Genomic DNA, 27,041 nt, shown 5'->3' on the forward strand with positions numbered 1-27,041 from the left:
AAGAAAGATGCTCAGTTGTGTATGGTTCTTTAATTTACTTGAAATGGACTGTACCATTCTCCAACTGGGTAACAAACCAATAAAAATATCAGTGTATCAAAGGAGGAATTTTACATATTCCTACTGTGTTGATTTGGATATAATGCAGAAAAAGTATCTTTAACTACAAATAAGGAATTCATACTGCCTACAATCAAGAGCTTACGTTTGGACACATTTTGGACAATGTTATTTAGGTGTAGAGAACACAAGGTAGAGGGCAGTATAAAAAACAATATTCAAACCTTAAGAGACTCCGACCATGATGGCTTGACACAACTTTTCTCAAGATCAAATGACATCGGGTCAACTTTACGTTGGAAGAGCAACAACACACAGTCCATGATACGCATGATAAGATGTGGTGGTTTACCAAGCTTTCGCACTGTAGAAATATGAGCTGGTTTGATGGTATTCAAGGCTGCTTCTGCTGCCTCTAGTGCAGGTTTGGCTGCCTCCAGTTTGCTTTCAGCCACCTCTTTGTCAGCCTGAAAGAGGAGCAAATTGAATTAACATAAACAGTAACCAAGAGGGCCTCCAACTTCAAATTGATAGAATTAGTGCTGTTAAAGATTATAAAATTAAAAGCAAATATCAAAACTCACATTGATTTCATCTACAATTGCCTGCGCTTTATCTTTGACCTTTTGGACCTGGGCTTTGACCTTCTCAGCTGCATGAGCCTTCTCTGTCACTTCTGCTAACACCTGAAGATTGAAAATGTTGATACCATATAAAGAAAACAAACATACATAAATGGATTTGTATTTATAATGCACTTTTTACAGTGCAAAAATGTGCAGTTGATTATATGCTATATGATAGGGGCTGCGGTAGTACAAATAGTAAAAGGAAAGATTTGTTTCGACAAATGGTATGACACAAATTTAGGAAATGCCACAGAATTAGTTGTCAGCAAGAAATTGCATCAATCTACCTTGTCAGCTTTAACATTAGCTACAGCAAGTTCCTTCTCTTTGGCTGCAAGCTCTATACTCAGTGACGCAACAGATTCTGAGGCTTCTACTAACTTGTCAAGACCTGTTGTCATACGCTGAGAGAGCTCTCCAATCTCTGTGTGCTTCTGGGTGTATATGTTCTTGTATCCATTTATAAATGAGAGGTAGGATTTGGGAGTTACATGAGTTGAACGACGGAATCTGAAATCAAACCATAAGAAATTGTGGATTCGAAAAATAAGTGGAACACAGAATAAAAACAACTGAAACTGAATATGTCAATAGGACAATATTGATTATTAGAAACCAATTTGTATATCAATTCAGCTTCAATATTGAATTTTGTATTAGAAAGCAAGACTTATGCCTCCTCTATGTCAAATTATTTCCATAGTTCCATGTGAAAACCAGGGTAAGACGACATACCGACAAAATCTGGTGAGCGAGTACATTTTTTTTTATTAAACTTTAAAACTGATGATTTTCCACAGACTTTTTTCCTATGGACCATTGACATTATGCTTTTATGTGACCCACAAGATAATTCTAAAATTACAATCAAACAATTGAGAAACCTTGGAATAAAACAATCATAACTCACCTTTCAAAGTACTCAACACAGGATTCAGCCACACCATCTTGAATAATACCCATAGTCTGCACCAACTGTTTCTTTACTTCATCTGTACAGACAATATCGTATTTGAGCAAGAAGTGCTCTGCCACAGCAATGAGGGCATCCTTTGGCCAACGACTGAACCAATCCATAGTACACCCAGAAATCAAACCAGGAAACTTGAGCGAACGGTTACGGAACTTCTCGCCGACCTTAGGATTAAACAATATTTTTATTTAGAGACTTGTAGATGAATACATACTTTAAATGTTTTTATAACTCAGTATTGATTAGTATCTACTTTGTAAAACATTTTATTTAGTAAGACTAATAAATTTGAATAAACTTTTATGACAATTCATGCATATCAAGTATGAGAATAGCATATATAATTTGCATAGAAACTTACAGGTGAAAAGCAGAGAACCACATGAAGGTTCTGTCGAGCCCTTGTGATAAAATAATCATAAAGATTTTCAGCAGTTGGTGGTCGTCGTGGGTACTCTTTCTTCATCACTGGTATCAACTCTTGAGTAATTTCATCAATTTCATCACGAGCAAATAAGTTTGATACCTGGAAATGAAACAATAATCAAACATCTGGAAGTTTGCAAATTTATGCACTAAGTAATTTAGAAGGATAATTTGATTAATGTTGATCTCACCTCTCCTGAAGACAGAACATTGTTCAAATATTCCAAGAAGCTTTCATCCTTTATCTCATTATCTGTGAAGATGAATGTAATACCCTTGCCCTCCTGTCCAGCCACTCTGTAGAGTACTTTTAGATCATCCATCAGGTTTGAAGTGTTATATGACCTGGTAAGAGTAATCTGGAAACTTTTGTAGCTTGCGATGAAGGAGGCTAGCCTGGTAAGACTCTGTTTTCCTGATCCTCCAACACCTACTAGTAAAGCATTGCCACGTGGTGCACTGATGATACGAGAAATCTACATCATCAAAGAAAAATAAGTTAAATAATAATCTTAAAAATTAAATTACAAAAACAAAAACCACAGAAAAAAATTATAAACATGTAATAAATTATGCATATTTTTTTCCAGTGACAAAATAAACTACATTCTAATTTGTTTACAAAATATTAAATGTTATTCAATTCTAGTTTTAAGATACACTGACCTTCACAAGATGTATCATGGCATCTCTAAAGAACACAAGGTCCATTCCAGAACCACGGATGGATTCATTGTACTGAGACATAAACATCAGTAGTCTTTCTTCAAGAACTTTAAATGATGGAATTGGTTCATAAATTTTTGGAGCTTCAAAGTCAGCATCTTCTGGTTCATCACCAGTTGCTTCTGGTGCATCTCTGGATATAAAAAGAAAAAAAAGAACACAATTTCAGTTTTTCATATTACAGTTTTCTTCATCTTGATTCATCTGTGTTTAAGTCAAAAAACATTTTAAACAAATAAAAAAGATTACCGTAAGAAGTCGACAAAATATTGTGATTCTTCAATGCATGACTGCAATTGTTCTCCAAGCTCCTCGCCAGCCACACGTACAACAGTCTTCTGAAACCAGTCACTGTCTTGCTTATTTGTGAATCGATCAGAAATCACACGAGTACATTCATGTTTCCAGAGACCCATTAGGACTTGCTGGGAGTCAACCACTTCAGAAATAGTGTTGATCATTCCTTGCCAGATGCGAGATAGATCACGCAAGTTGAACACATAATGGAACTTTGCAGGAGTCGGCAGCATTTTGATTTTTGTTAGTTGCCATACCCTGCGAGTAATTGGTACTAGTGCTTTTGCAAGTTCTCTTACTTCTTCTGAAAACTTTCTTTGTTGGCAGTAATGTCCTGTTCCAATAACACCTATTAAAAAGAACAAATTAAATTTGGAGGTCATTGTTATGCACTTTTCAATTCTATGATGCACTATACAACCCATGGGAGGGATTTGTTTAATGTGCACTATACCTTATGTATACCCATGACGCACCCCTGCATCCAAAAAGTGACCTACCTTTGTAAATGACGCACCTCACCCAGGGGTCATATAGTGCATTAATGTTCTGCTACTTCACAGTACCTAGCGTAGCATCATTCAACCAAAGTGTATAAAAGATATAAATTTAAAATTAAAAACTCACCAAAGATTTTATCAATTGAGTTGTTAGATGGAAGAGTGCAGTTAAAAATGGAGAACTGTCTTTTTAATCTCTGGGGAATGTCATTGCGTCCTCCTCCTGGTTGAATCATAGCTGCCATCAACTGGATGTCTGCAATGATGGTGAAGTCACCAGGTTTTTCTAGATTGTAGAAACCACCCATCTCCATCAGTTGACGTACAATCTCATTTGTAACCTAAAAAATATATACAGCGAACCTCATAATATACACTGTGGCCGTATTCATAATTTACATTTAGGCTAATTGAATACCACTTTGTGATAATCTTAAATATTTAAGTACTCAGTGAAGAATGATTGGTGAATGTAGACACTGGTCTTATATGTATTCGGCAGGAAACTTTCTACATTCTTCTAATGGTTTCTTCATGTTGAGATGGAAATGTCTGCCAGGAGTGGCTACAATGAATACAGCAGGTAAATTTGAAAGGTGTTCTGTGCTCACTGGTGGGTTACAATTTGTCCAATCACTAAATTAATCTGAAGTTCATAGCTACAGTAATATAGTCATAAAACTCACCTGATCACCCCATTCATTAATGACAGGCATATTAATATCATCAATGAACACTGACATCTTTTTGCCTGCAGGTGGTCCATAAGTGTTTCCCATACGTTTGTCAACATAACTTTCAATAGTACGCTATAATAAAGCATAGAACCTCCAAATTAACATATCATAAATATTAACTAGTTTTTATACTAAATGGAGACTGTAATTTATGTACTGTACTTTGAAGTTTTAATACCATATTCTGATTGGTTATGCCAATTTCACAGAAAGATTATGTGTGAAAGTGGCAAATATAAAAGTAATCATTATAACAATTGTTACCTGCCAGTTAAGATGAATACTACAAATTCTACTCTACTAAAAGTACCTATCTCTCATTTCACAATGTAACTCTGTACTTCATAAAATTGAAATCCTTGTACTTTATGGCTGTTAATAAAAACTACATGGAATTAATGACAACAACAATTTTTTGTACCTGGAACATAAGTGGCGTTGTAGCAGATGAGAAGTTGAAGCTTTTGCTAGCGTGTCTTTCAGGGTCATATTTACCACAGTACCCTTTGATGATAACTGTCTTTGCTGTACCTTGCTCTCCTATCAACAACACAGCCTAAATGAAAAAAGTTGATTTGAAAGATGTTACAGTCAACCAACATTGTGGTTCTTACTTAAAGTGTTGAGAGAGATAAGAATGTAGCACCCTGTAACCAATTCAGAAAAGCATTAGTTCCAAATGTAATAAGTACAACAAACCTTTGTTTGTTTAGCAATGGTGTTAATGAGGAAATCTGTTCTAACATTGTCAACGTTGGGAACCAGAATGGAGCCATACTCAGGGGTAACATCAGGCGGATATATCCATTCCTCTACACGATGGTTCCAATGCTTCCAAGTTCCTGAATAGTATAGAGAATAACAAGAAACATTTCAATAAGTAAGCAATCTAAAGCTTTGTCCAAGGGTTATCCTAATCAGTAACAAAAAAGAATGTCCTTGTACTTTATTTAATATAACAAATGGTTTTTAAAAATATACTAAAATTAGATCTTTCTAGCAAGTTAAAGTCAAAAAAAGTCTCGTCTTGATACATTCTAAAACTACTATTAGGTTTTCATCAGTACTATAATGGATTATGACTAGTTAGGGTATTTTATGTTCTGGAAAAGCCGCTCCACGACCTCTTTCTATTTTGGATCAGTAATAATTATTATAAAAATAATAATCAATAAATCCATATCCATGAATCCATATCCTTCATAACTCACCATCAGTCTCCACATAATAGTCAAACATTGTGTCTTCTGAACCAGCAGGAATCTGTGGCAAATTCAAATTTATGTCTTCATTGTTGCGAAGGAACTCTTGAATCTTTGCTCTGTCATCAAGCTCCAAGAGGGCGCCAATGCTCCACATCAGCATGAAAACGTAGAGCTTTTCCAAATGCTCAGCACTAAGACTACTTGCATCTTTGTCATCTTTCGATGGAATTAACCCTTGTAGTAGGTTGACACCCTTAAAAAAAACAGACACAATTTTAGTCTACTGTATGATAAACTTAAAAGTAAATGGCAAATTAATATGAAAGAGCTTTGTTGTAAGTTAAAAAAATGGAGAAACAATCATGCAAAGACCTTAAAATGTAGATTCTAATGTACCAAAAAGATACTTCTGATAGATAAAGTTATTTTAGGAAAGATGGATTTGATGGCTGAAGCAGCAGCTGAAAATGTATGTAATACTAAACTACATTAATTACCTGTGATATGACCATACATTCCAGGACATCCATTTTGAATACAAGGTTTTGAGTTGCATATTGATACACTTCAGAAAAAGAGCTCTCAAACAACTGCCGTATCGTCTCTGCCTCTTGTGCATTACGCTTCATTAGCCATCCCTGCAAAGTTAAAAAAGAAATGATAAAGGAGATATGTATTTAGTATGTATAATTATAATACAGGCTAGAAGAATAACTCTCTACAACATTTATACCCCTTTCACACCAAAAGCAAAACTCCGGAGACACCCCAGAGTTGACGTCCCGCTGTTTGGTGTGAAAGGTAAAATCAAGCAACTCCGGAGTTTAAAACTGCGGGGTTGAACAGCTGAACATTCTCCGGAGAGCGAACTGCGGGGACACCCCGGTGTTTTGGTGTGAAAGGTACCAACATCAAACTCCGGAGTGTTTCGGGTCAAAAGGTCATCCTCACACGATCACTCATTGCTTTAGTTTTATTTCAAAATACTTTAAATATTTGTACAAAATATATAGCGGGTTTAAAAAATAATTAGTAGTATCAATAAAACATTATATTACTTCCGAGACTTTTGAAAGTAATTATTAAATTAAAAATATTGTTAATTAAAATTATTCTAATGATCGTCGCTATGTAAACAAACAAAATAGAGGGCGACATTTACAATTTTATTTTATAAACCCCGGTGTTGCTAGGTTGGTGTGAAAGGGGTATCTCCGGAGTTTCTCGACGTTTCGAATGGTCATAAACCCTGGGGTGTCTCCGGAGACACTCCAGAGTTTTGGTGTGAAAGGGGTATTACAGTAGGGTCTCTGTGATCATAGAGGTACTTACGGTTGTAAAGAAATAAATGATTGACTTACTTCTAGAATTGGTCTCCAATCTAAACCAGAAGAGCTCATATACACCATACCATTCCTAGAGACTGTAGCTGGAGATGCGTTGTCAATGTTATGTGGTTCGAATATAATCTTACAGTTGGGTGCCATTGGGATTCTGTCTCCATTGGCTAGGGTTAACGTTTTGTTGTCATCTAACACACTGTTCAGGTTCTCAATCCAGATGGCATCAACAGGACCATCCAAGACCAACCAGACATGGTCACCTGTAGATAATTGTGTTTGTTTTTATTGATATGACATAGAAAGATAGACGATAGTCTTGTTCATTATAAATAAGATAGGCATTGAATATTCAATAAACTTCTATTTTAAAACCTATTCAAATAAAATATTTACCTTTCTTAGCTCTGAGTGTCCTCCTCCACAATGTAGAGAAAATACCATCAGTCCAATCATTTGTTGCTACATCCAGACGGCCAAACATTTGAGGTGCTGTGATTGCTTTTGGATTCATTCTCATCTCTTTGTGGGGATCACCACAATCACTCATAGCTTTCATCAAGATGTGAATACAACAAGTCTTGCCAGCACCTGATGGTCCTAATGCCATCATACCATGACGTACACGCTGGGTCTCAAAAAGCTAAATTGAATTCATAATTAACATAATGTCAATACAAGATTTCACTTGAACAGTACTGAGTCTGTTCCTTTTTAGGGATGTCTATTCTGTTCCTTTTTAGGGATGTCTATTCTGTTACAATTTGCATGTCATGTTAGAATCTCTGGAAATAGACCTTTTATTTTTATTTTATTTATTTTATTCAATCGAAACCAACAGCGATAATTAACGCCACTAACAGGTTTGATACAAACAAAGCCAGGACTGTTTAAAGCACCTTGATTGGTCCTAACATTGATCAAGGGCTTCTCTCATCCAGTGCCCACCTTGACCAGAGAAAAGGCATAAGCCAATACGTCTGAGGCAGATACTAGATGCAGGGGCTGCCATAAGAGCCAGCAGTGCTGATTTCAAATGCCTAACGGGACCCCAGCTCCATATACAGCACCCGATATTCCCAGATGGTCTCCCATCCAAGCTCTAACCAGGCCCAACGTTGCTGAACTTCGGTGATCTGACGAGAACCGGTGTTTCAACGTGGTAAAGCCGTATTATGATAAATATTACCTGTATAAGTTTCAATGTCCACGATGGATGGTTAATAAGACCGGCTTCTTCTACCCTATTGTTGATGGCAGTCTCAAGTTCAGGATAACCTGCCTTGTCCAGAGTGATACCAGGGAATAAATCGTTAATGAGTGACAGGAAAAGAGGCTCATCTTCATCCACCTAAAATTCAAAATCAATAAAAATGACTTATAGGAAAGTTTGAAAAATATATATGTAATACTAAAAATTGTTTAAAAAGGGAAAACAGTAAGTATTGATTTTAACACTCCACAAATGCATTTGGAATGAGTGTTGAATAGTGGTGGATTTCGAAAAATAAGTTACACTCACCAGTTTTGAGAGGTTCATGTCACGAAGAACCCTCATCACAATAGTGTTCTCACTGTCTGTTGGGTTTGCACGCTTGTTTGCACCAAGTGTACGCAACACTGACAATATATTACGTAGACCAAAGTCATAGTGCACCTGTTTACTAAGCTGTTCCTCACATAATTTGTACAATGTATAGAATTTTCTGGCCAGGACTATATTCTCCATGAAGCCACAGCTAGCTAGCTTGACTCGGATGATAATCTGCCGATCCGGTACCATCATTGCTACTGTACGGAAGTTGATCTTAAGATTTTCTGGAAGCTCTTGTCTTCCAGCATATCCAGGGTTCTAAAAAGTATAGACTAATTGTTAACTATTACAATTACAATCTTAACATTTATATACCAGAATCTCATTAAAAATATCTTTTTAAATATATTTAAAGGTTTTCTGAAAGTTACCATTGTCAAGAAAAGACCAAATTCAGGGTTCAAATCCACTGTGTCCCCATCTGTGAAGATAAACCTCTTCTTGCGTTCTTTCTTGGCTGTTAGAACAATTGCAATTTGCTGGGCTGCCACTGAAAGTACTGGTAGATCAATACGATTGAACTCATCAAAACAACCCCAGCTACCGGACTGAGCTAAGCCTGTGATAAAGTCAAAATACATGATAAATGATTTGGGATGATCATGTAAATATTTCTTCTAAAATTCACAGAAAAATTTAGAGAACAAAAATTCACAGCCACATATTTTACCTTTATAAATTCTGCCCAATCCTCTGTAATCCATTTGATCAGAACAGTTGAATACCACAACATACTTTCCCAGGGCACGTCCCATGTCTTTGGTGGTCTCTGTTTTACCTGTACCAGCTGGGCCAGCTGGGGCTCCACCCATGCTCATACCAAGCGCCTGGGCTAGTGTGATATAACATCTGAAAGAAAAAGTTATATTATTAATATTAACTCTTAACGTGGTGATCAACAGTTTATGGACTTGAGAAACTAATAAACAATAGACTTTTTTAATGACTACAAAAAAGAACATGTTTATAACGGCATTTATGAAATGATAGGTCCAATGAGATTGAAGTGTATAATGAACTAAAAAAAAACAATTTGCAACACTCTACCTGTCTGTAAGTGGTGTGATAACAAGCCTCTCTGTGCATCCTAGAAACTCATTCTGATAGAGGAAGTCAACATCTGTGATCTTTACCAACATCTTGTCAGCATCTTCCACAAAGTAGAAACGGCATTGCTTTAGCCATTCAAAGTCACTAACAGACTTGATATGCATGCGCACCTATTCAACAGACAGGCAACAAAGACACTAGAATTATTAGGACATAACACATCACTAACTAACTAACTAACATTTAATATAAAAACTCTAGTGGTCAGGAATCAAGGAATGCTGTTACCCAGAAATCCCCTCTAAATTTGTTTTAATGCACTGTATGTTTATATAAACGTATGAGTCTTTAAGACAGTTAAAAAGTCTCATGAAAAACTTACAAGATCATCAAAGATGTCTCTTTGATGAACATGGATGGTGATTAGTGTCTCATATTTACGTCTTTCAACTTTTGTCAAGTCTTTTGTTGTCATGTCAATTAGTGTGATCAGTAGTTCCATAAACATCTGGTTTGTCTGTTGCATGACCTTCTTGTCATATTTTGCATTTTTTAAACTTTCCTCTGCATCACGAGTCCAGATCATTTGAATTCCTAGCAAGCCAATCTGAAATAAACATTTCCAAAGTCATTATGAAATATCATTTACATCTACATACATATTACTTGAAGCAGAAATGTTAAAATTTATATTATGGAAATTATCCTGGATAAATACAGTACCTGAGCTGGATAGGTGTTTAGAAATTCCACCAATTGAAAGCTTGGATCTTGAATTGCCATAGCAGCCATTTTTATGACACCATGCAAAGATTTCTGGGCCATCATCATGAGGGACATCAACCACACCTCTACATTTCCTTCTGCTCTTACATTTTTCTCAAGCTGAAAGAACAAAAATGAGGTGAAGACTTCAGCAGGTACAAGCAATAGCTGCAGAATGGACGAAAAGTCTGCTGCCAGTCAGTCATACAGCTCAGCGTATATATGTATGTGTTGAGTGACGGGAACCGAATTATTATTATTATTTCTTACTTACATCTATCATTTCTCCTTCAGATGACTCTATTGCTAGAATGCGGTCATAATCTTTTTCATGAAATTTCACACGCTTTGTGTTGTCAAAAACGCTCAACAGATGAGCCTGAATTGTGTGAGAATCACTTGCTTGTCCAAGAATCTCAAGCAATGCTGGGTCAGACACAAAAAAGAATCTTGGGAAGAGAAGACGTTTCTTCTCAAGGTACCTGCAAGAGACAAAAATGGTGAAGTCTGTAAGATAATATGCCACAGAATACCCTTTAAAAAAAATAGAATAGTCCAGATTCCCCATCATATTCCTTTCAAGTCTGTCTATATAGCTACTGTAGGTCATTATAGTACAAAAGGCATATTAAGTATTTACCCAGTAAGAGATTTCTGGCAGAGCTCAAGCTGCTCCAAGAGATGAGGTAGTAACTGTCCCATGGTTTCATCACCTACACAGCACTGGATAACATTGTTGTTCTCATGAGCTCTAACCATGATCTTCACCCAGGATTTATCAATGTTAGAGAAACGTTTGGCTTCCTGAAGTAACATAAATAAATTATTTGATTACTATTTTGTTATTACAATAAAAAGAGAGCAAAATAATCGAAGAGGAAAAAAGATATTTAATTATATAGAAGCATTAAACAGAATTGTTTGGTGTGAAAAAAGATGTCATTTACGAAATAAACACCAAGGTGACCTCAGAGATGCCAGAGAAGAATGAACATTCTATAAAAAATGTACCAACCTTTGGAAGTTGTTTTGCAATGTCTCCACCAACAAAAACAGCCTCAAGATAAACCCAGAGATTCTGTACTTGCATCCACTGCTCAATGATTTCAGAGGTGTTGGAGAGGTTGTGTACCCACTGTTGGATTTGCTTCTTGAAAGGCGCATTGTACCTGTGAAAGATATAAACATTTGAAAAAATTGCTTGAACAGTGTTGCATTGGACGTAATTTAGATATTGAAAATAATAATAAGACTTCACCACTCACCTGTTACTGAGCAAAGATCCAAGAACCATAAGACTGTCTTCCATCAAACCAATAACCTCACCAGTGTGATCACCTCTTAGCAAGAGCTCTCCTCTGTTCTTAAAGTTGCCAAACATTAACTGATGAGCTCCCCATTCACCTATCACTGTTTTCAGTTTGGCCTCAATGTCCTTCTCTTTCACAGCTGATATGCAAATATCCTATAAAATTTGCAAATTTATTCATCACTGTCATTCAAATTTCAAATCACATAATTAGTGACCAGTATGTAATTGACTTTCAAACAAAAAACGAAATATTTGTTTTACCTCAATGTCTTCCTTGCATTTCAGAAGTGGCGCCTCCATGATATTGCGCAAACAGAATGACTCGTTCTCCACGTCAAACAAGTGTCCTGTGAGCTCAGCCATTCGCTGCCAGTGTCGAGCCTTCATAGCCTTATTGGTCATCAGCTCCAGGAGTGGACACGTCTCATTGAAGTCATCAATGGTTTGCCTAAGCTCATTGAATGCTTGCCATTCTTTCAATGCTCGCGGAAGCTTACGACATCTTGTAAAAGGAATCGCATTTTATAATTTTGTTTGTTTTGTGTAGCTTATATTATATTCCACAAAAGAAAAAGTTTAACTTTAATAACTCTTTTTATCTCAATTTAAAGAAAATATCATTGTACGTTTTGTAAGGTAAGTTTTCAAATATACCATTGCAAGCAATAACAATAATATTGTTTATTGCATGAGGTTTTAATTCATCATAATCTATAACTTTTTAAGATAATTTTAATATAATTTTGTTAAATAATAAAATTACGATAAGCAAAACCAGAACATAAAATATACATTTGATGAAATAAACAGTGCTTTGTGTGCAGTGATTAATTGCAAGTGATAGTATATTATTTGGTAGAAATATTAGTAAAACATGATTTTAATTGTATGAAATGAATTAAAAAATTGAAAATTGAATTGAAGCATGTTTTAAAATAATATTTATATATTATTAATAGCTATTTAGTACAGTATTTAACTTTATGGTGAGCTTTAAAGCAAATGTTTGTTGGTTGCAATGCTGATTAAAACCAATTCTCCTGTACAACCGTTAACCTTTAAATAGTTCAAAAAAAGAACTATGATTGGGTTTGAATCATTTATATAGATAAATTTAATTTACACACAATACATTGGTACAAAGACAAAACTAATCAAATTATGATTATTGTCTTCACTTCATACCAATGTAAACAAATTCAAACAATGTTAATAAAGCCTTATATATATTTGAAACACAACAATCACATCAAATCAGAAGAAAAGCAAATATTCTGAGAAAAAAAATCCTTTTTAAGAATGTCATGAAGCATCTTCGAACATTGCATATTGAGTAACAAACATCACTTTATACAACATAAAACTGAAAAAGAAGTTGCTCAAGGAAAACAAAGCATAAAAGGTAACATAAATATGCACAGTAATAAAAAAAAATGTTAGATAAGTTATAATGTTAATATGGATTTATTGTGTGGCGCCAATGAAAGTGATAATGAAGCAACAGTCATCATTGCATGTCGATAAAAACCAATAAGCATGAGCATAACTCCACATACTAGTCATAATTTCATCAAAAAAGTCCCCGTAATTAGAGGTGACCTCTGAATAGGGGTTTGTTGGAGCGTTAAAACATATATATTTCTCCTTTTCTTCACAGGTACTGTACGTCTTCCCTTGGGTCTTTCACACCTGTTCCGGTCTGGCGAATCAAACGTCATTGTTTCTTTCCAATCGATATGCGCATAGCCGTGTGAAAAAGAAACATTGACGTTCAATTTTATTTGTTGCCGCCGAACCGCAACCGCGCCATAACAGGAGTAAAATAACCCTTAAATAGGGGTGTCCAAAGGAAGGTTTCTTCTTTACCAATTTCTTTAACTTTATTAATATATTCCAGCTGTAATATTATACATATTAGCGATTGTCAAGTTTCAAGAAAAGTTAGTTAACAATAAAAGCAAATATGTAAGAACTTTTGTGGTACTTTAATAATTAGGATGTCGCTGTAAAGCAAAATGAGTAAATTAGTTATGTAACAATTAATGCTGTGCTTGTGATGTGTTATATACATATACATTCTTTACATACACCAGTTAAAAATGAAATGTGTATCATAAAGTCTTAAAAGGATTCCGCCACAACAAATTAGAAAATGTTAATCAATTACAAACATGAATTGAAGTATGAATTCTACCTGTTCTGAAACTCAACCAACTCAGTGTTTATCTTCTCAATGTCCACGTCAGTCCAGAGGATGTCATAGTAGCCATTGACCCGGTCAATTACATCATTGTAAAGACTGTACAACTTCTGCAACAGGTTTAGTTCCTTCTTTATCTGGAGGAGCTCAGGATATTCAGTGACCGGCAGACCAAAAAGCTCTTCACCACCAGTGTAGGTGATAAACTTCCGATGGAGGTTGTCGAACCGGTTCTGATAGATGATCAGACGATCACTGGCTTCCTTTGGAGGAACGCCAGCTACCATTGGTCCAGCCTATCACGGACAATAATAGTAACAATTAATACATAATCAAAACAATTGGCAAATTATAAGAAAAAAACCATGTCCTGTTTAATGTGGTTTATCTACTAAATATTTGCAGTCTAAAACATTACTATATTACAATTGAAATATAACTGTGGAATTGTTTAACATACTGTTCTGTAGTCGCCATAAAATGTTGCACAATCGACAATAAAGTCCTGAACATTTGTCAGAAGACCACCTCGGAAGTCTGGCTGAATCTTGAGTAGGAAGTGAGACATTTCCGTTGACTGAGCAACCAGCTTTGCCCATGTGTACCGAAGTGTATCGACCTTCTCAGCATCATCTTTTGCAACTAGTAGTTCATATTTGCTGAGCATGGCATAAGATTCCTAAAAGTAAACACAAAAGAAAATTAAAAACGTTTCATTGTATAACTTTGAACATTCTTCTCCAAAAAAAAAATATAACAGTCCATGTAAACCATAGACATACGAAATTTGAATTACCTCAATAGGACCAATTTCCATATCAATTCGAATCTCATTTTCTCGAATCTCCTTCAAGGCACCCATAGCAATGCGAATATCATCCAAATCTTTGATTGGTCGTCCAAGTTTCTTGGATGTGTCATCAATAAATACAAAAATGTTTTCCATCGTGGTTCTGTAGCGCTCATTGCAAGCTTTTCCGAAAACAACTTGCCAAGCTCTGGTCTCTGTAACCAGTGCATATTTGAGGTTTTCTGTACAAAAAAAAAAACATTGATACATTCAACATTGATTGTGTTGAAAGAAAATAATAAGCAATAATAAAAGATTAAATAAATAACAGAACTCACCAGTAAAGAGTGCTAGAGCTCCAACATTGTAGTACTCTGGTTCATTTTGTATACTGGATTCCAGTTCCTTGTAGTACAGGATCATACTTTGGAAGTCATTCAATTTAGGATCTTGTGCCATAAACTCGTGAATGGTGGCTTCGCGATCCTTCTGCCAGATGCCATGGTATACATCAAAGTTCTCCAGAGCTGTTGTCACCTCTTTCTTGGTAGAATTGATGCATGTGGAGAGAGGGGCAACCAGCTTTGCAACATCTTTGTTCTCACTAACACTTTTGAAGTAGTTCTTTGTTTGAACAGGTGGTATGTTGGATGAATCCTCACCCCCCTTGCCTCGTTTCGAAACTAAATCACTGCGGGAGCTTTCTGAAGGTGCAATGCTGGTGAGACTGTTACGGCGATTAGTTTCATGAGCAGCTTCAGCACGGGCCTCGGCTTCACGTTTAGCCTGAAATAAAATTATGATAAATGTAATATATTCAAATTATGGCTAGTACAAATACTGCCTAATCAGCTGACATATTTCAATGCGTATTAATTTAAGGTAATACAATTATTGTGATATTTGCTGTACAATAAAGAGTCATTTGGTTGGATGATACTAACCTTTGGCTTTCTCTCCTTAGTCCATTGTGATATGCCCTTGGAAACTGCCAATACCATCTGAGCTGCCTTGTTGATGGCCTGCTGTACTTCATCCAATGCTGGTTGCATTGTGATGTTAGGAATGGATAGAGTCACATTGCATCGGAAGAAAGGGTTGTCTTTCTTTTCTTTCTGTGTCAAATCTTTAAAAGAACATATACTCCTTTTTATTTGTTTTCAAAATAAAAATAATAGTATGATATTATAGATGTAAAAATACAAAGATATTGAGGTTTATCTTCTACATACCCATGTAGCTAAGTACAGTGCTTGAAGTGACTCTTTTGCGCATTGTATCCAATGTCTGCCGAGTCACTTTTAGCAAGGCGTCTAAGTTACGGTGATTAAAATGAGCAAGAAGCTCTTGTGCAGCTTGCTCCAGATTTTCTTGCATTTCACGTTTTCGTTTTGCAACTGTCATGGCTGCAGCAGATTGTGCACGAGATTTTACACTACCCTGGCTACGATTAAGGCTGGTCCTAGATGGAGTTGGACTTGCACGCTTCTTCTCACCTAATAAATTTAGTCAATCAATAATAGTGTTGCTAAATGAATTAATTGTAGACGTAAAGTCAGTTCACTAGACATAATGCATAATGACAAACTCAAACAAAAGATTACATGGAATACAAAGGTAATTCTTTTGTCGGATTACGACATTTAAATCTCTTCCAGATTCGCATACTATAAAATGTGAAAGGAATACAATGCTACAACACATGTATTGTTCCATTTTTGTGTTTACCTTCTTCTCCATTTTTGCTTTCTTCTCCATTCTCTTCTTCCTCCTCATCATCTTTGTCAGCTGTCAATAACATATCAATCAATTCATTTGCAGCTTCTTCAACCTGCATACTCTTGATCTGAAGTGAAATTGCTCCTTTGTTGCATAATTCCTAGAATAGAATTGAATAAAAGAAAATTAAAAATTGTGTAAAGACATTTTTTTTTTCAAATTGGCCATTGGATAAGTTAATAATAAAATATTTATGTTTACAACATGTGCATTCAGATTTGTGTTTTATTAATGAGATTTGTTTGTTCTCCCATTTAAAAAAACAACATGGGTGTTGGCTCATGAGCTATACCATTTATGAAAAGGGGTGCTCAACTCATTTTTAAGTTTTATCTTCCTCTTCTAGGAGAATAGGCTATCTTATTCAGGTAATCTTGGCATGAAATAGTTAAAGGTTGAATGAATGTTAACCATTCAGCATATCATGAATAAACCATAATCATGACATAATTGTATAAATTACCTGTGTTCTTGCATGGAATTCAGCTATGGTCCATGGATCATCTTCTGGAAGTTCACACAGGTGTGTTGTGCTCATCTCGTATAACACAGAATTAATTCGGAATTGAACCAAGTCATTTGCTCGATCCATCAATAGGTCCAAATTGCCTGCAGAAAGAGAAATGTAGATGAATATTAATCATCAAATAACCAGGTTAGATTACAAGGTCAACTTACCAGGTTAGATTACAAGGTCAACTTACCAGGTTAGATTACAAGGTCAACTTACCAGGTGAGCTAACATAGTTAATCTATATCACAAATCACTTAATTTGTACATAAACTGTATATCATTGACATGGCTGGTCATAGTAATAGTTTACTTGGAATAAATAAAAAACTAGATTAACTATATTAGTATTGTACCACTAAAATAACTGTTATTGTTTTAGTTTTTAATGTTATAATACTCACCTACTAATAAAAAAAACTTGATTAACTAACCAAGTCTGCTAACTATGTTAGTTAACTAAGTTAACTGGTATGACTTAGTCATGCAACCTACCTAAAGCTGTATAAACATCTGTGACATAGCTTTCAATATTCAAGCTGGTCCATGTGAGCATACTCAAGCCAGGCTCAATCACAGCATCCAGTTTGTTGATGTGCGGCATCATGAGTGATTCAAACACTTGGTGGATCTTACCCCGGACACGTTTGTTCTCAAGTAACAGCATCTAAATAAAGTAAATTAAAAAGTAACAGTCACATGATGTTATATCCATTAACGTATTTCAAAATTACAGAAACAAAATACAATTGTGTTGCTTACCTCTATTTTCCCATGCAAGTCTTTGAAATAGCCTTGCTTTTGCCTCATTGCTTTGGCTGCAATTGGAATGTCAAGTCCTAACCTTGTCATGCACTCTGTCTCGCGTATCAAAGTGAGTATCTGTGGGTCAAAATTTGCATACAGTTCATTGTTTTCAGGATGTCTCACTAGGAGAGATGCATTTAGCCCTGATTTGACAGCTTCAACTTGCCGCAACCACGCCCGATGGTACAAAACTTCAAACTCCATCAGCACTTTTGCCAATTTGTTGAAATTTCTGATGATCTTTTTAGCATCAGATCCCTGAAGAAGTTGAGGTTGTTGCTGGAATACTTCCATAGGTTCTTGTATACGACGGAACATCTGCCTTGCCCACATGATCTTGCCAGCAATTGGTGGAAGATCTCTCGCCACTGGAGGATCATTCTTATTACGTTGGTAATTCTTAGCTGTATTTTCAATCTCACGACCAAATCTTTGCAGTATCATTGCATACTTTTCTTGTACGGCTAAATTTAGTAAGCCCAGTCTGTAAAAATTATTCAAAATAACATTTAATATTATAGATGTATATCTAATCTCGGATTTCATATTAAATTCAATATTTAGCCCTAACAATTAGAGCGCAAGGCAGTTATTTTGATATGGTTAACAATAGAACACCTTTTTTTTTCTCATTTTTTAAGCAACAGCTTTTCAAGCTAGCTATAGTTACAGCAACTTAATGACAGTGGTGACAAACAGCTAAAGGCCAACACATACAGCGACATACAACAATGCCTGGTGACAAGTCGTCTCCTCGGGAGAAAGTTAAACATGTTTAAAGTTCTCCAGGCGACCTAGAGACTACGCCCGACACTATCTCAAGACTCCTCGTCTCGTTGGGATTTAACTCAGACAGTCAAGCCTTGTCGTATGACGGTATCTAAGATGGCCTTAAGAGTTTTGTTAAGTAGCTGAAGTTAAAAGGCTGGGTTGAATTGGGGCTGGTTTGAAGACTGTACACTACAAGCAGACAATGGGTTTACCTTTCAAACTTGCTGATCAACTGCAATGCTCGTTGAATATTATGGATTTTATCAAACATCTCATCCATGAAGTTTTTGATCTGAGCCTAAAGTTAAAGTTTTTGAAATAATAAATATTTTAACAACATAAATTGGCTAATGTAAGCTGCACTGAACTATAAACATTAGAGGTTCAGTTCAGAAAAATGATGTTACCTGGAGTTCACCAACTTGTCGTTTAAATTCTATATAATCTTGATCATAGTCTGCTTTTCTCTGATCAAGTGGGTCATATGGTTTCTTCTTCATTGACGTGAAGATGGCACTAAAACGTGCAGCCTTCAGTTCCATTCCTTTAAAAAAGTGAGAGTACATGTGAGGAATTTTTCATAGATTTTCTTATTTATGGATAAACGTTGATTGACAATACAGATGATCATCAGTATTTGTATTGCACAGTACACTGCATTTTATATTACAATGTGGTTTGGTTTGAAGACATGGGCATATGGTAATATGTCACAATGTAGTCTATGGGCCCTTACAGGTTAGCGATAATTGGTCCATTATGGCAACTTAGCGGGTAAACTAATAGATTGCATAACCCTTTCTATCTTTCTTCTTTCCTATCTGCCATGAGGATTTTTAAAGTAAACTTTCCTATCTATTTTATGATATTTTACTACTTAACTGTATACTCTTTTTTTTATATTCTGTTACACTTGTATTTTTTCTATTTGATGTCGTACTGGTACTCGTATTTTATTATGTGATTGTTATTATAATTTGTTTATGGTGTTTATATTTCTTCTTCTCGAGCCATATAATAAATAATTAAGCCTGAACGTTGATGTAGCACTGTGTAACCTTATAAAATTACCTTCAATACGAGATTCTGCTAGGTGGGAATACATCTCAATGGTATCAAACATATCAATGATCTTAGTCAGACGACGTTCGAATGTATCAAACTTTCCAAATATGTACATCTCTGAAAATTCAAACTGTCGTTCATTTGGCATTGTTTCAAGTTTTTGTTTTGTCTTCTGGAAGCAAGCTTGATACTCGCGGTTTAGACGTATTGAAGCTTGCAATTTTGTGATGACCTCATCACGAGGTTGTTCCCAGATTGTGTAGCTGCCATTACATGTTATGTATGCCTTGCAAGCAGTTATCATCTGATTGGTTACCTAAAAGGTAAACAAGAACTTGATTGGCTGATTTGAATATAAATTTGCATTTTTAGTTAGAAGTTTACAGACTTTACAAAGAATCTGTGGCATTGGTTGTTTATGAATGAGATATCTACGTGTATAGACACTACAAATTCCATTACTCTCAGAATATGGACACCCCTTGAATAGAAAAAGGAACAGTTCAAGGCATCGTATCGGGTTGAAACATATGACATTATGTCGTTTCGTTCACAGATAAAAAGTACTGTATAATATTATTACAAAAATGGAAGTGTTACATGTATTCATAAGTAAAGATTTATTAGTTATCCGCTTGGTATACCAAGCTGTCAAAGTGACGAGTTTCATGTCTAGTTTAACTTATTTTAGCCAACTAAACTTACTTTGACAAAAAGGGAAGTCATTCTTTCTGATGTGTTGTAGTATCGTGAGATACTGTGTATCATGCGAATAGCATTGATTAAACCTGGAATAGTGTCAACCATGCCAACCTACAAAAACAAGAAATCTTTTGTTAATTTGCATAAATAAGTGTATAGTTGTCTTTTAGATGTAAAATATAGTTTAAAGTAAAATGCCGACATTCACTCAGTTACATGTAAATTACTAAGTAGACAGATCAACTACAGTACTTAGTAGTGTAGCAGCAAGCTTGGTAGTTACTGTACTTGTCTTCCAAACGCAATGTCTAGGTTTCAATCCTGACCTACTGTAGTGCCAGGGTTGTAACTCAGGGATGTTTCTACTCCGATAGATGAGAACAAAATAATTACTGACCGGGTCACTATTGTACAGGGGATCACAAAACTTTTCCAGAGTGTAGAGGAACTTGACATTGTCCTTAGCTTCATTTGCTGCATCGGTTATTCTTCTATCAAGTTCCATCCAAGTCTATAAAATAGTATTGGATATGGAAAGTAAATGTAATAATTGTATAATGTAAGCTATATTTTGAGGCTCAAAACTAACATTAACATATATGTTTATGCTAGACATTTAAAAATTCACATTTTTAGGAACACAGGTATGCCCTATCATGCTTATGTGTGTCACAAGCAGTGTGGCCAGCGAGCGAAATGAAATTATGCTAGGTGGCAGCACAAAATTATGCCAGATTATGCCAGACACAATTAAGGCTAAAAGTGCACGAAAACAGTGAATAAGAGGGCGGTTTATGTGTATGTTTTATGTACCACAAAGGTGGGAAGCCAAAAAAAAAAAAAAAAAAAAAAAAAAAAAAAAAAATTATGCTAGATTGTGTACAAATTATGCCAGATTTTTTCGCAATTATGCCAAATGCTAAATCGTGGTGAATATGTTGTATGTTTGCGTTTTTCAAATTATGCCAGATTATGCCAGATTTCCTAAAATTATGCCTAGCATAAATGCCAAATGCCAGATGGGCCAGACGGCATAATTATGCCAGATTTGGCCACTATGGTCACAAGTGACATAAGTTATATATATTGTGCTAGTGCTATTTTTACTTTCCCTTTGTCTTCACTATTTGAACCTTTTTTTTGTTTTAGCAAACTATTGTGTGAAGTTAGTGGAGCAGAGTATTGTGTTGCAGAGAAGGATGGTGTGGAGGTCTCTGATTGGTGGAGAAGTATAAGAGTTGTAACAGTTGTGGCTATTTCACGTCGTTCACCGGTGGTTCAAATGATTTACATTTCGGAAAGAGCCGTAGTTGCGCCTGTGTGACAACGTGAATGAAAAGTGAAATTTTGATAATACACAATCATACACTTATAAACAAATCTTAAAGTTGACGATAAACCTACCTTTAGTAGACGGGATTTTGCAGCCTGCAATACCCCAAGCACAGCTTTGACATGTGGGTGCTTGATCTGATCCAATAGATAGTTGAACTTTGACATTCTCTTCTTCCAGTGGTCCAGTTCTGCCCGAGGACCAATGTTGTCTGCTTCTTTGCGAATCTGTTCGCTCTCTGTTAAAACCTGGAATTGAATGGAAGATTCAGATGTGTCTCGTTAAATCTCTTAGAATTAATTCCCCTTTGAACTTTGTGGTCTTCGTAGTGTTGGTCTAAAATTAATTATTATTTTAATTATAAGGACCACTTTATATACAATTGGGCCGTATTCATAACATTTGACAGGTCCTTAATTGGAAGAAGACCTATAATACAAAAATGATATTTAGAATGTAACTACCTGTTCAATTTGTCGTATCCATACAGTAATACACTGTTCAATTTGTTCTAACTCTTGCGTACTATTCGCAACCACAATATAATCTGATGGTTTAACCAGCTTTGAGAGGTCATGTGTCTTACACGGTGTCAACTCAACTTTTTGACCGAGTGATTCTTGAGCACCTCCGATAATTGTGACAAATGAATCAAGGCTGTTCAGGAAGTCGGTGCGTGTTGCTTGGTTAGCCTGCGAGTTGAGCTGCCCCCAACAGTTTGTGTTTTTCCGAAGAAATGGAATAAAGATTGTTGACAGTAAGTTGTTAACAGCTAATAAAAGGTTACCACCATTTGTGTCCAATGAAGTGAAATTTATTTCCTGAAATGAAAATGGTTTAGATCAACATTATTTTAAACTTTTAATCATTCTCATTTTTATGTTATTATCATTAGTGCGACATAACTCTATTTTTTTATCTCATGTGCATCTAACAGCATGTAACTCGCCAATTACAGGATGGATAAAATTAACAAAACGAATACATGCAAAATATATTTACATAACAAAAAGTTTCTATAAATATATTTAATACCTTATGTATATTTTCGACTGTAATAGCTTTACTGACTGATGACTTTAGAAAGAATATACATATTCCACAGGCAGAAATATCCTTGCCATCGGTCAGAATAAGTCTGGACTTCGCAGTTCGTGGCTTCCCTCCTGTCAGTCGCAATTGGTCAGCTAAAATGGAAAAACAAAAGTTTGTTTTTATTACTGTTTTCTGGACATACAGGAATATGGAGCACCTGCAGCATCCTTAATTGAAACATTCCTGGATTTGGATTTTAACTTTTATTTTATTTATAACAAATTTAATTACGGAGCATTCTGTCAATAGATTTATTCCAATAAATTGTCATGTGATAAGGTTATTCAAAGCATTGTATTAACATTAACTTTGTTTTCCAACGCTGTTATGAATATATTTTAATTCAAAAATACAACATTCAATATATGCCAAACACACAGTTAAACATGAATACTTGTTAACAAATTTGGGAGTGATGTCATTCGAAAATAATGTTAAAGTTACACAACATCACACTTCAAAACTATTTTTTTTGCAACTGATACACATACTGTTAACTAAACAGAAATAGATCGTGTATGACATTAAATAACACCTGCAGAATTTAGTTAATTGTAATTGACATACTGTAGGTAATAATGATTTCACAACTACGTTTATGATCACACTAACACTTCCTTTCACATCTACATTGCATAGGAAATATATCAGCTGTGAAATTCCGCAGTTTAAGGTAACTACGTTCGTTAAAATCAATGTTAACACTACTTTAAACGCTTTCAACAATTCCTAAGGGCATGTTTATATTGCATGTCAGGATTCGCATTAGATTAGACAGGCCTGGGTTAATTTGGGTTGTCAACAGGTCATCTCTAGCATGGCTATTGTATTGCAGGTGAAGGGTAGACCACAAGTTTATGGAATACATAGTATAAAGATAGATTTAGAGAATGAACTTCATAACATTATTTTTTTACTTATGGGCCTATTTGCCTGTTGAAATAAATATACTGTAAAACTTTTGTGCGACTTTCAATCGCCTGCGAATGTTTCATACCGTGAATATAGTACTAGAGTACAAGCATTTTCCAGTACATGTGCACCTACTACTACTGAAAAGCGATAGCCTGTTTTGTTTGCTTTAACATGTACTGTTGGTAAATACAAAGGACTCGATTCGTATTGCTACAGTATGTGATGGTCAAATAATATGCATTTAGTACAGAGTACATGCATTGTAACATGGCGGTCACGTCTATGATGGATTGACCCGATCTTGTTACAGTATTTACTTGTACTTAATTTTTCAAAAAATGGCTGATTTAACCGGTTTCTAGGGGCGCGTTTATACAACACACTATTACATGCATATTCAATATGCCTACGAGAAGTGTGTTGTATAACATTGAAGAGATTCTATGTTATGACTTTTTAATTGGGAAAAAGGCTACTTGACTGGTTTTTTTTTGGGGGGGGGGGAGGAGGTTGACCCTGGCCTCTACACAACAACACACTAAAAATTAAAGGGGTGTTCAAATTTAAGGTGTTGTATTAAACACAGCCTAGTTTTACATTACTTGTGATTATGATTATGGATACAAAGTTTTACAAAGACAACCAGAAAACATAAACTCGCTTATAATCAAATTCCATACTAAGGCACTGTACCTTGTTCAGAAACTTGTTCCATTTCTTGATAGAAAAACATCAGGTGAGGACTGGCATCTTCTTTGAAGAAAGTGTTCATTTTCTCGATCTATATAATTTATAAATGATTTATATTTTTCTAAATAATTGAATTTTGGTAAGTTAATCAAAAATAAGGAAAAAATTTAAATGTAGACAAACAGTTGAGAAAGTACATCAATGAATGCCGCATGAATGCTATTTTTAGAAAGGAAATTACAGGTTTTCAATAAATGATTGAATTTAAATACCTGTTGAGTAGTTCCACTATAAGTCTAATTTTAATCGATCAAACTACGTAATGTACTTTAATCAAAACAGCTTAAGTCATTATCCTCTCGTCTCACTTGTTAAGAAATTGAATTTTCAATTAACTGTTGGGTGTTTGTCAAAAGCAATTGAATTTGTAAAATTGTTTTGAATAAAATCAGGTCTGTTGGCAAGATTAACCACAGTATAAAGTATGCAAGATAACGAATGACGATAGAAGTTTTTATCTACAACTATAAGAAAACAATTTATACTTTCTTTGATGAAAATAATATTCTTAAAAATCCAATGATGATCAATAAGAACAATAAAATTGTTTTATCGTAACAATGTCATTGTAAAACATTCTTTGTAAAACAACTCACATTGTTTCCTTCCAAGATTGTGTCTTCCACTTCACTGTTTTCCAACCGAAGACATGAAGCCAGTGAATCCATGATGAATGCATGACGTTCATCTAGAAGGGCGCGCTTTGCTTCACGTTCTTCCTTTAACTTTTGCTGAAAGAAAAAACATTAACTTTATGGATAAATTTGAACAATATGTCTCATTCAAAAAGGCAGTGGCTATCAAAGATGATCAATTTCATCCGGCCTCTAGTATGTTCCAGTTGATGCGCAAAAGTTGGCGATTTCATCCTTTTAGGCCAATAAGGCACGATTTACAAATAGTTTCTTTCCAGGAGCTATTAGAGCCTTAAACATCTTGTAGACACTTTTTGTAATGTTTTTGTTTTTAGTTTGTGTTGTGTCCGTTGGATATTGTGCTCCGCCAACAGAGCAAACAGAATTTCTATGTTTTTTTTTAAGTTGAAACAAATGACAATAAATGATACTTGACTTGCTATTCAAAGAGGCCTTATCGCCATTCACCGCAATAAACCATCTTTATATTGTGGTTTGAGAGAATCCAAAAAATTAAAATTGTTATGACTTTTATTTGTGTATTAACCATCTTTTGTTTTAATATTTTGTTTGTAACACTTTATATGGCTAATTGTTTATACCTCATTTGCATACTTTTCATAGTTGTGGAATGCTTGTGGAATTATTGTCATTTACAAAATCAAATGTAATATATTTTTATTTATAAAAATGACAGTTATTAAAATTGAACTACAAAATATGAATGCATCGATCTAACACCATTCGATACATTTTCATTCATTCATCTTCACATATTATTTTTATTAAATTGACCTTAGTTTTTTAAGTGAAAATAAGTCGGTACTTAAATCATCCAATAAATAATCAATCGTGAAAGAAACTAGACAATATCATGCATAGTTTACTAAGGCGATGGGTTGTCAAGCAATGGCTTAAGACGTTTCTTTTATCAGACCTGTTGACATGGTAAATAGTAATCTGAGTCTCTACATATATTGTAGAAAACAATCTTTTGTTCAAATTGTTGACTCGGTAAATAGTCTCAAAGTCCCAGACACACAAGCTTGTTGAATGTTGACTTAGAGAAGCAAGTGCATAGCAACAATACATAGCAACGAATGTTGATGAACATTAGATCTAACTTATTAACTATGAGACTAGATGATCATTTTGCTTCTCATTTGCAAAAAAAATGCATCCATAATATCAAAAGTATCGGAATTGTACTGGAAATGTTTTAAACTATTTGAAAATCGTTCTGGGGTGGGGGATGGATATATTTACTAGTGAATAATAATTGTATTAATATTGTGCAAACCAGCAGGATAGAATTATTTTACTCATTGAATACAAATTTGTATTTTAACAAGAAGAAATATTAAACATTTAATTTATTAAATACTTAATCTTAAAATTATTAATATAAATTATTACAATGTAAAATTTAAAAAGCCACCCTATATCTCTATGCTTTGAAGGTCGGTATAATTTTATAAAGTAAGATAAGTTTAAAATTCACATTTAAGTTATTTTTTTAATAAAATAACTGAAGAATATTGCTACTATATAACAATCCAAAAAGTGGATGATAAATATTAGCAAACGAAAAGACAGTGATTCTCTGAATGGAAGAATGCAACACTGATTGGTCCTCTGTATCTGCCTCCGCCAACAATTACACCCTAATAGCATGTTTGTTGAAAGTACTAAAAACAGAACAAAGTCAAATATTTTGCTGTGAATGGTATACAAGAAAGATACAATATATCAATACACGCTATTGTGTTAAAACTGAAATCGCCACGGTTGGTAAACTCATTGTATCTAATGATAGTTGCTATGGTAATAACTAAAGCTAAAGCTATAATTATTATTATGTAAACACAATATCATTTTGTTGCTATGGTAAATGTTCAAACAATATGGAAATGAATTTACATGAACATTCACAAAGCTATCAATGTAATTAACATACTTTGTTGGAGATAATGAACCATGGAGAAAAATTAATATTTTTATTTGGTACTTATTGAGGCAATTTTTTTAAGATATTCTCTGTACTAATCATTATTTTATTCCCTTTCACCTATAT

At 34.8% G+C, this 27,041-nt stretch overlaps 1 protein-coding gene and 1 pseudogene across 2 annotated transcripts in view; both read right to left on the bottom strand.

Moving 5' to 3' along the window:
• The window catches only part of LOC140056427 (dynein axonemal heavy chain 5-like), a 55,322-nt gene that overhangs the window by 14,836 nt on the left and 13,445 nt on the right, over positions 1 to 27,041 (bottom strand). For both annotated transcript variants that reach the window (XM_072101795.1, XM_072101796.1), the window contains exons 2-49: positions 24,929 to 25,063; positions 24,276 to 24,363; positions 22,608 to 22,759; positions 22,037 to 22,393; positions 21,644 to 21,820; positions 20,637 to 20,750; positions 20,243 to 20,350; positions 19,544 to 19,853; positions 18,880 to 19,016; positions 18,685 to 18,770; positions 17,657 to 18,185; positions 17,390 to 17,561; positions 16,847 to 16,992; positions 16,333 to 16,483; positions 15,837 to 16,100; positions 15,549 to 15,730; positions 14,943 to 15,390; positions 14,611 to 14,846; positions 14,275 to 14,493; positions 13,809 to 14,110; positions 11,876 to 12,116; positions 11,568 to 11,767; positions 11,318 to 11,471; positions 10,943 to 11,106; positions 10,577 to 10,784; positions 10,261 to 10,422; positions 9,920 to 10,144; positions 9,535 to 9,707; positions 9,158 to 9,336; positions 8,859 to 9,046; positions 8,416 to 8,745; positions 8,083 to 8,244; positions 7,290 to 7,536; positions 6,915 to 7,156; positions 6,051 to 6,191; positions 5,560 to 5,806; positions 5,048 to 5,190; positions 4,770 to 4,904; positions 4,298 to 4,420; positions 3,739 to 3,952; positions 3,064 to 3,460; positions 2,755 to 2,947; positions 2,280 to 2,564; positions 2,024 to 2,188; positions 1,600 to 1,826; positions 977 to 1,199; positions 645 to 746; positions 285 to 527 (exon numbers count right to left, since the gene is read on the bottom strand). In XM_072101795.1, coding sequence (XP_071957896.1) covers positions 285 to 527; positions 645 to 746; positions 977 to 1,199; positions 1,600 to 1,826; positions 2,024 to 2,188; positions 2,280 to 2,564; positions 2,755 to 2,947; positions 3,064 to 3,460; positions 3,739 to 3,952; positions 4,298 to 4,420; positions 4,770 to 4,904; positions 5,048 to 5,190; positions 5,560 to 5,806; positions 6,051 to 6,191; positions 6,915 to 7,156; positions 7,290 to 7,536; positions 8,083 to 8,244; positions 8,416 to 8,745; positions 8,859 to 9,046; positions 9,158 to 9,336; positions 9,535 to 9,707; positions 9,920 to 10,144; positions 10,261 to 10,422; positions 10,577 to 10,784; positions 10,943 to 11,106; positions 11,318 to 11,471; positions 11,568 to 11,767; positions 11,876 to 12,116; positions 13,809 to 14,110; positions 14,275 to 14,493; positions 14,611 to 14,846; positions 14,943 to 15,390; positions 15,549 to 15,730; positions 15,837 to 16,100; positions 16,333 to 16,483; positions 16,847 to 16,992; positions 17,390 to 17,561; positions 17,657 to 18,185; positions 18,685 to 18,770; positions 18,880 to 19,016; positions 19,544 to 19,853; positions 20,243 to 20,350; positions 20,637 to 20,750; positions 21,644 to 21,820; positions 22,037 to 22,393; positions 22,608 to 22,759; positions 24,276 to 24,363; positions 24,929 to 25,063 — 10,026 coding nt within the window. The remainder of the gene's footprint in view (positions 1 to 284; positions 528 to 644; positions 747 to 976; positions 1,200 to 1,599; positions 1,827 to 2,023; positions 2,189 to 2,279; positions 2,565 to 2,754; positions 2,948 to 3,063; positions 3,461 to 3,738; positions 3,953 to 4,297; positions 4,421 to 4,769; positions 4,905 to 5,047; positions 5,191 to 5,559; positions 5,807 to 6,050; positions 6,192 to 6,914; positions 7,157 to 7,289; positions 7,537 to 8,082; positions 8,245 to 8,415; positions 8,746 to 8,858; positions 9,047 to 9,157; positions 9,337 to 9,534; positions 9,708 to 9,919; positions 10,145 to 10,260; positions 10,423 to 10,576; positions 10,785 to 10,942; positions 11,107 to 11,317; positions 11,472 to 11,567; positions 11,768 to 11,875; positions 12,117 to 13,808; positions 14,111 to 14,274; positions 14,494 to 14,610; positions 14,847 to 14,942; positions 15,391 to 15,548; positions 15,731 to 15,836; positions 16,101 to 16,332; positions 16,484 to 16,846; positions 16,993 to 17,389; positions 17,562 to 17,656; positions 18,186 to 18,684; positions 18,771 to 18,879; positions 19,017 to 19,543; positions 19,854 to 20,242; positions 20,351 to 20,636; positions 20,751 to 21,643; positions 21,821 to 22,036; positions 22,394 to 22,607; positions 22,760 to 24,275; positions 24,364 to 24,928; positions 25,064 to 27,041) is intronic.
• LOC140057872 (5S ribosomal RNA) lies at positions 7,952 to 8,069 on the bottom strand (annotated as a pseudogene).

This window comes from Antedon mediterranea, chromosome 8 (genome assembly GCF_964355755.1).
Source record: "Antedon mediterranea chromosome 8, ecAntMedi1.1, whole genome shotgun sequence".
In the NCBI taxonomy this organism is placed as follows: Eukaryota; Metazoa; Echinodermata; class Crinoidea; order Comatulida; family Antedonidae; genus Antedon; species Antedon mediterranea.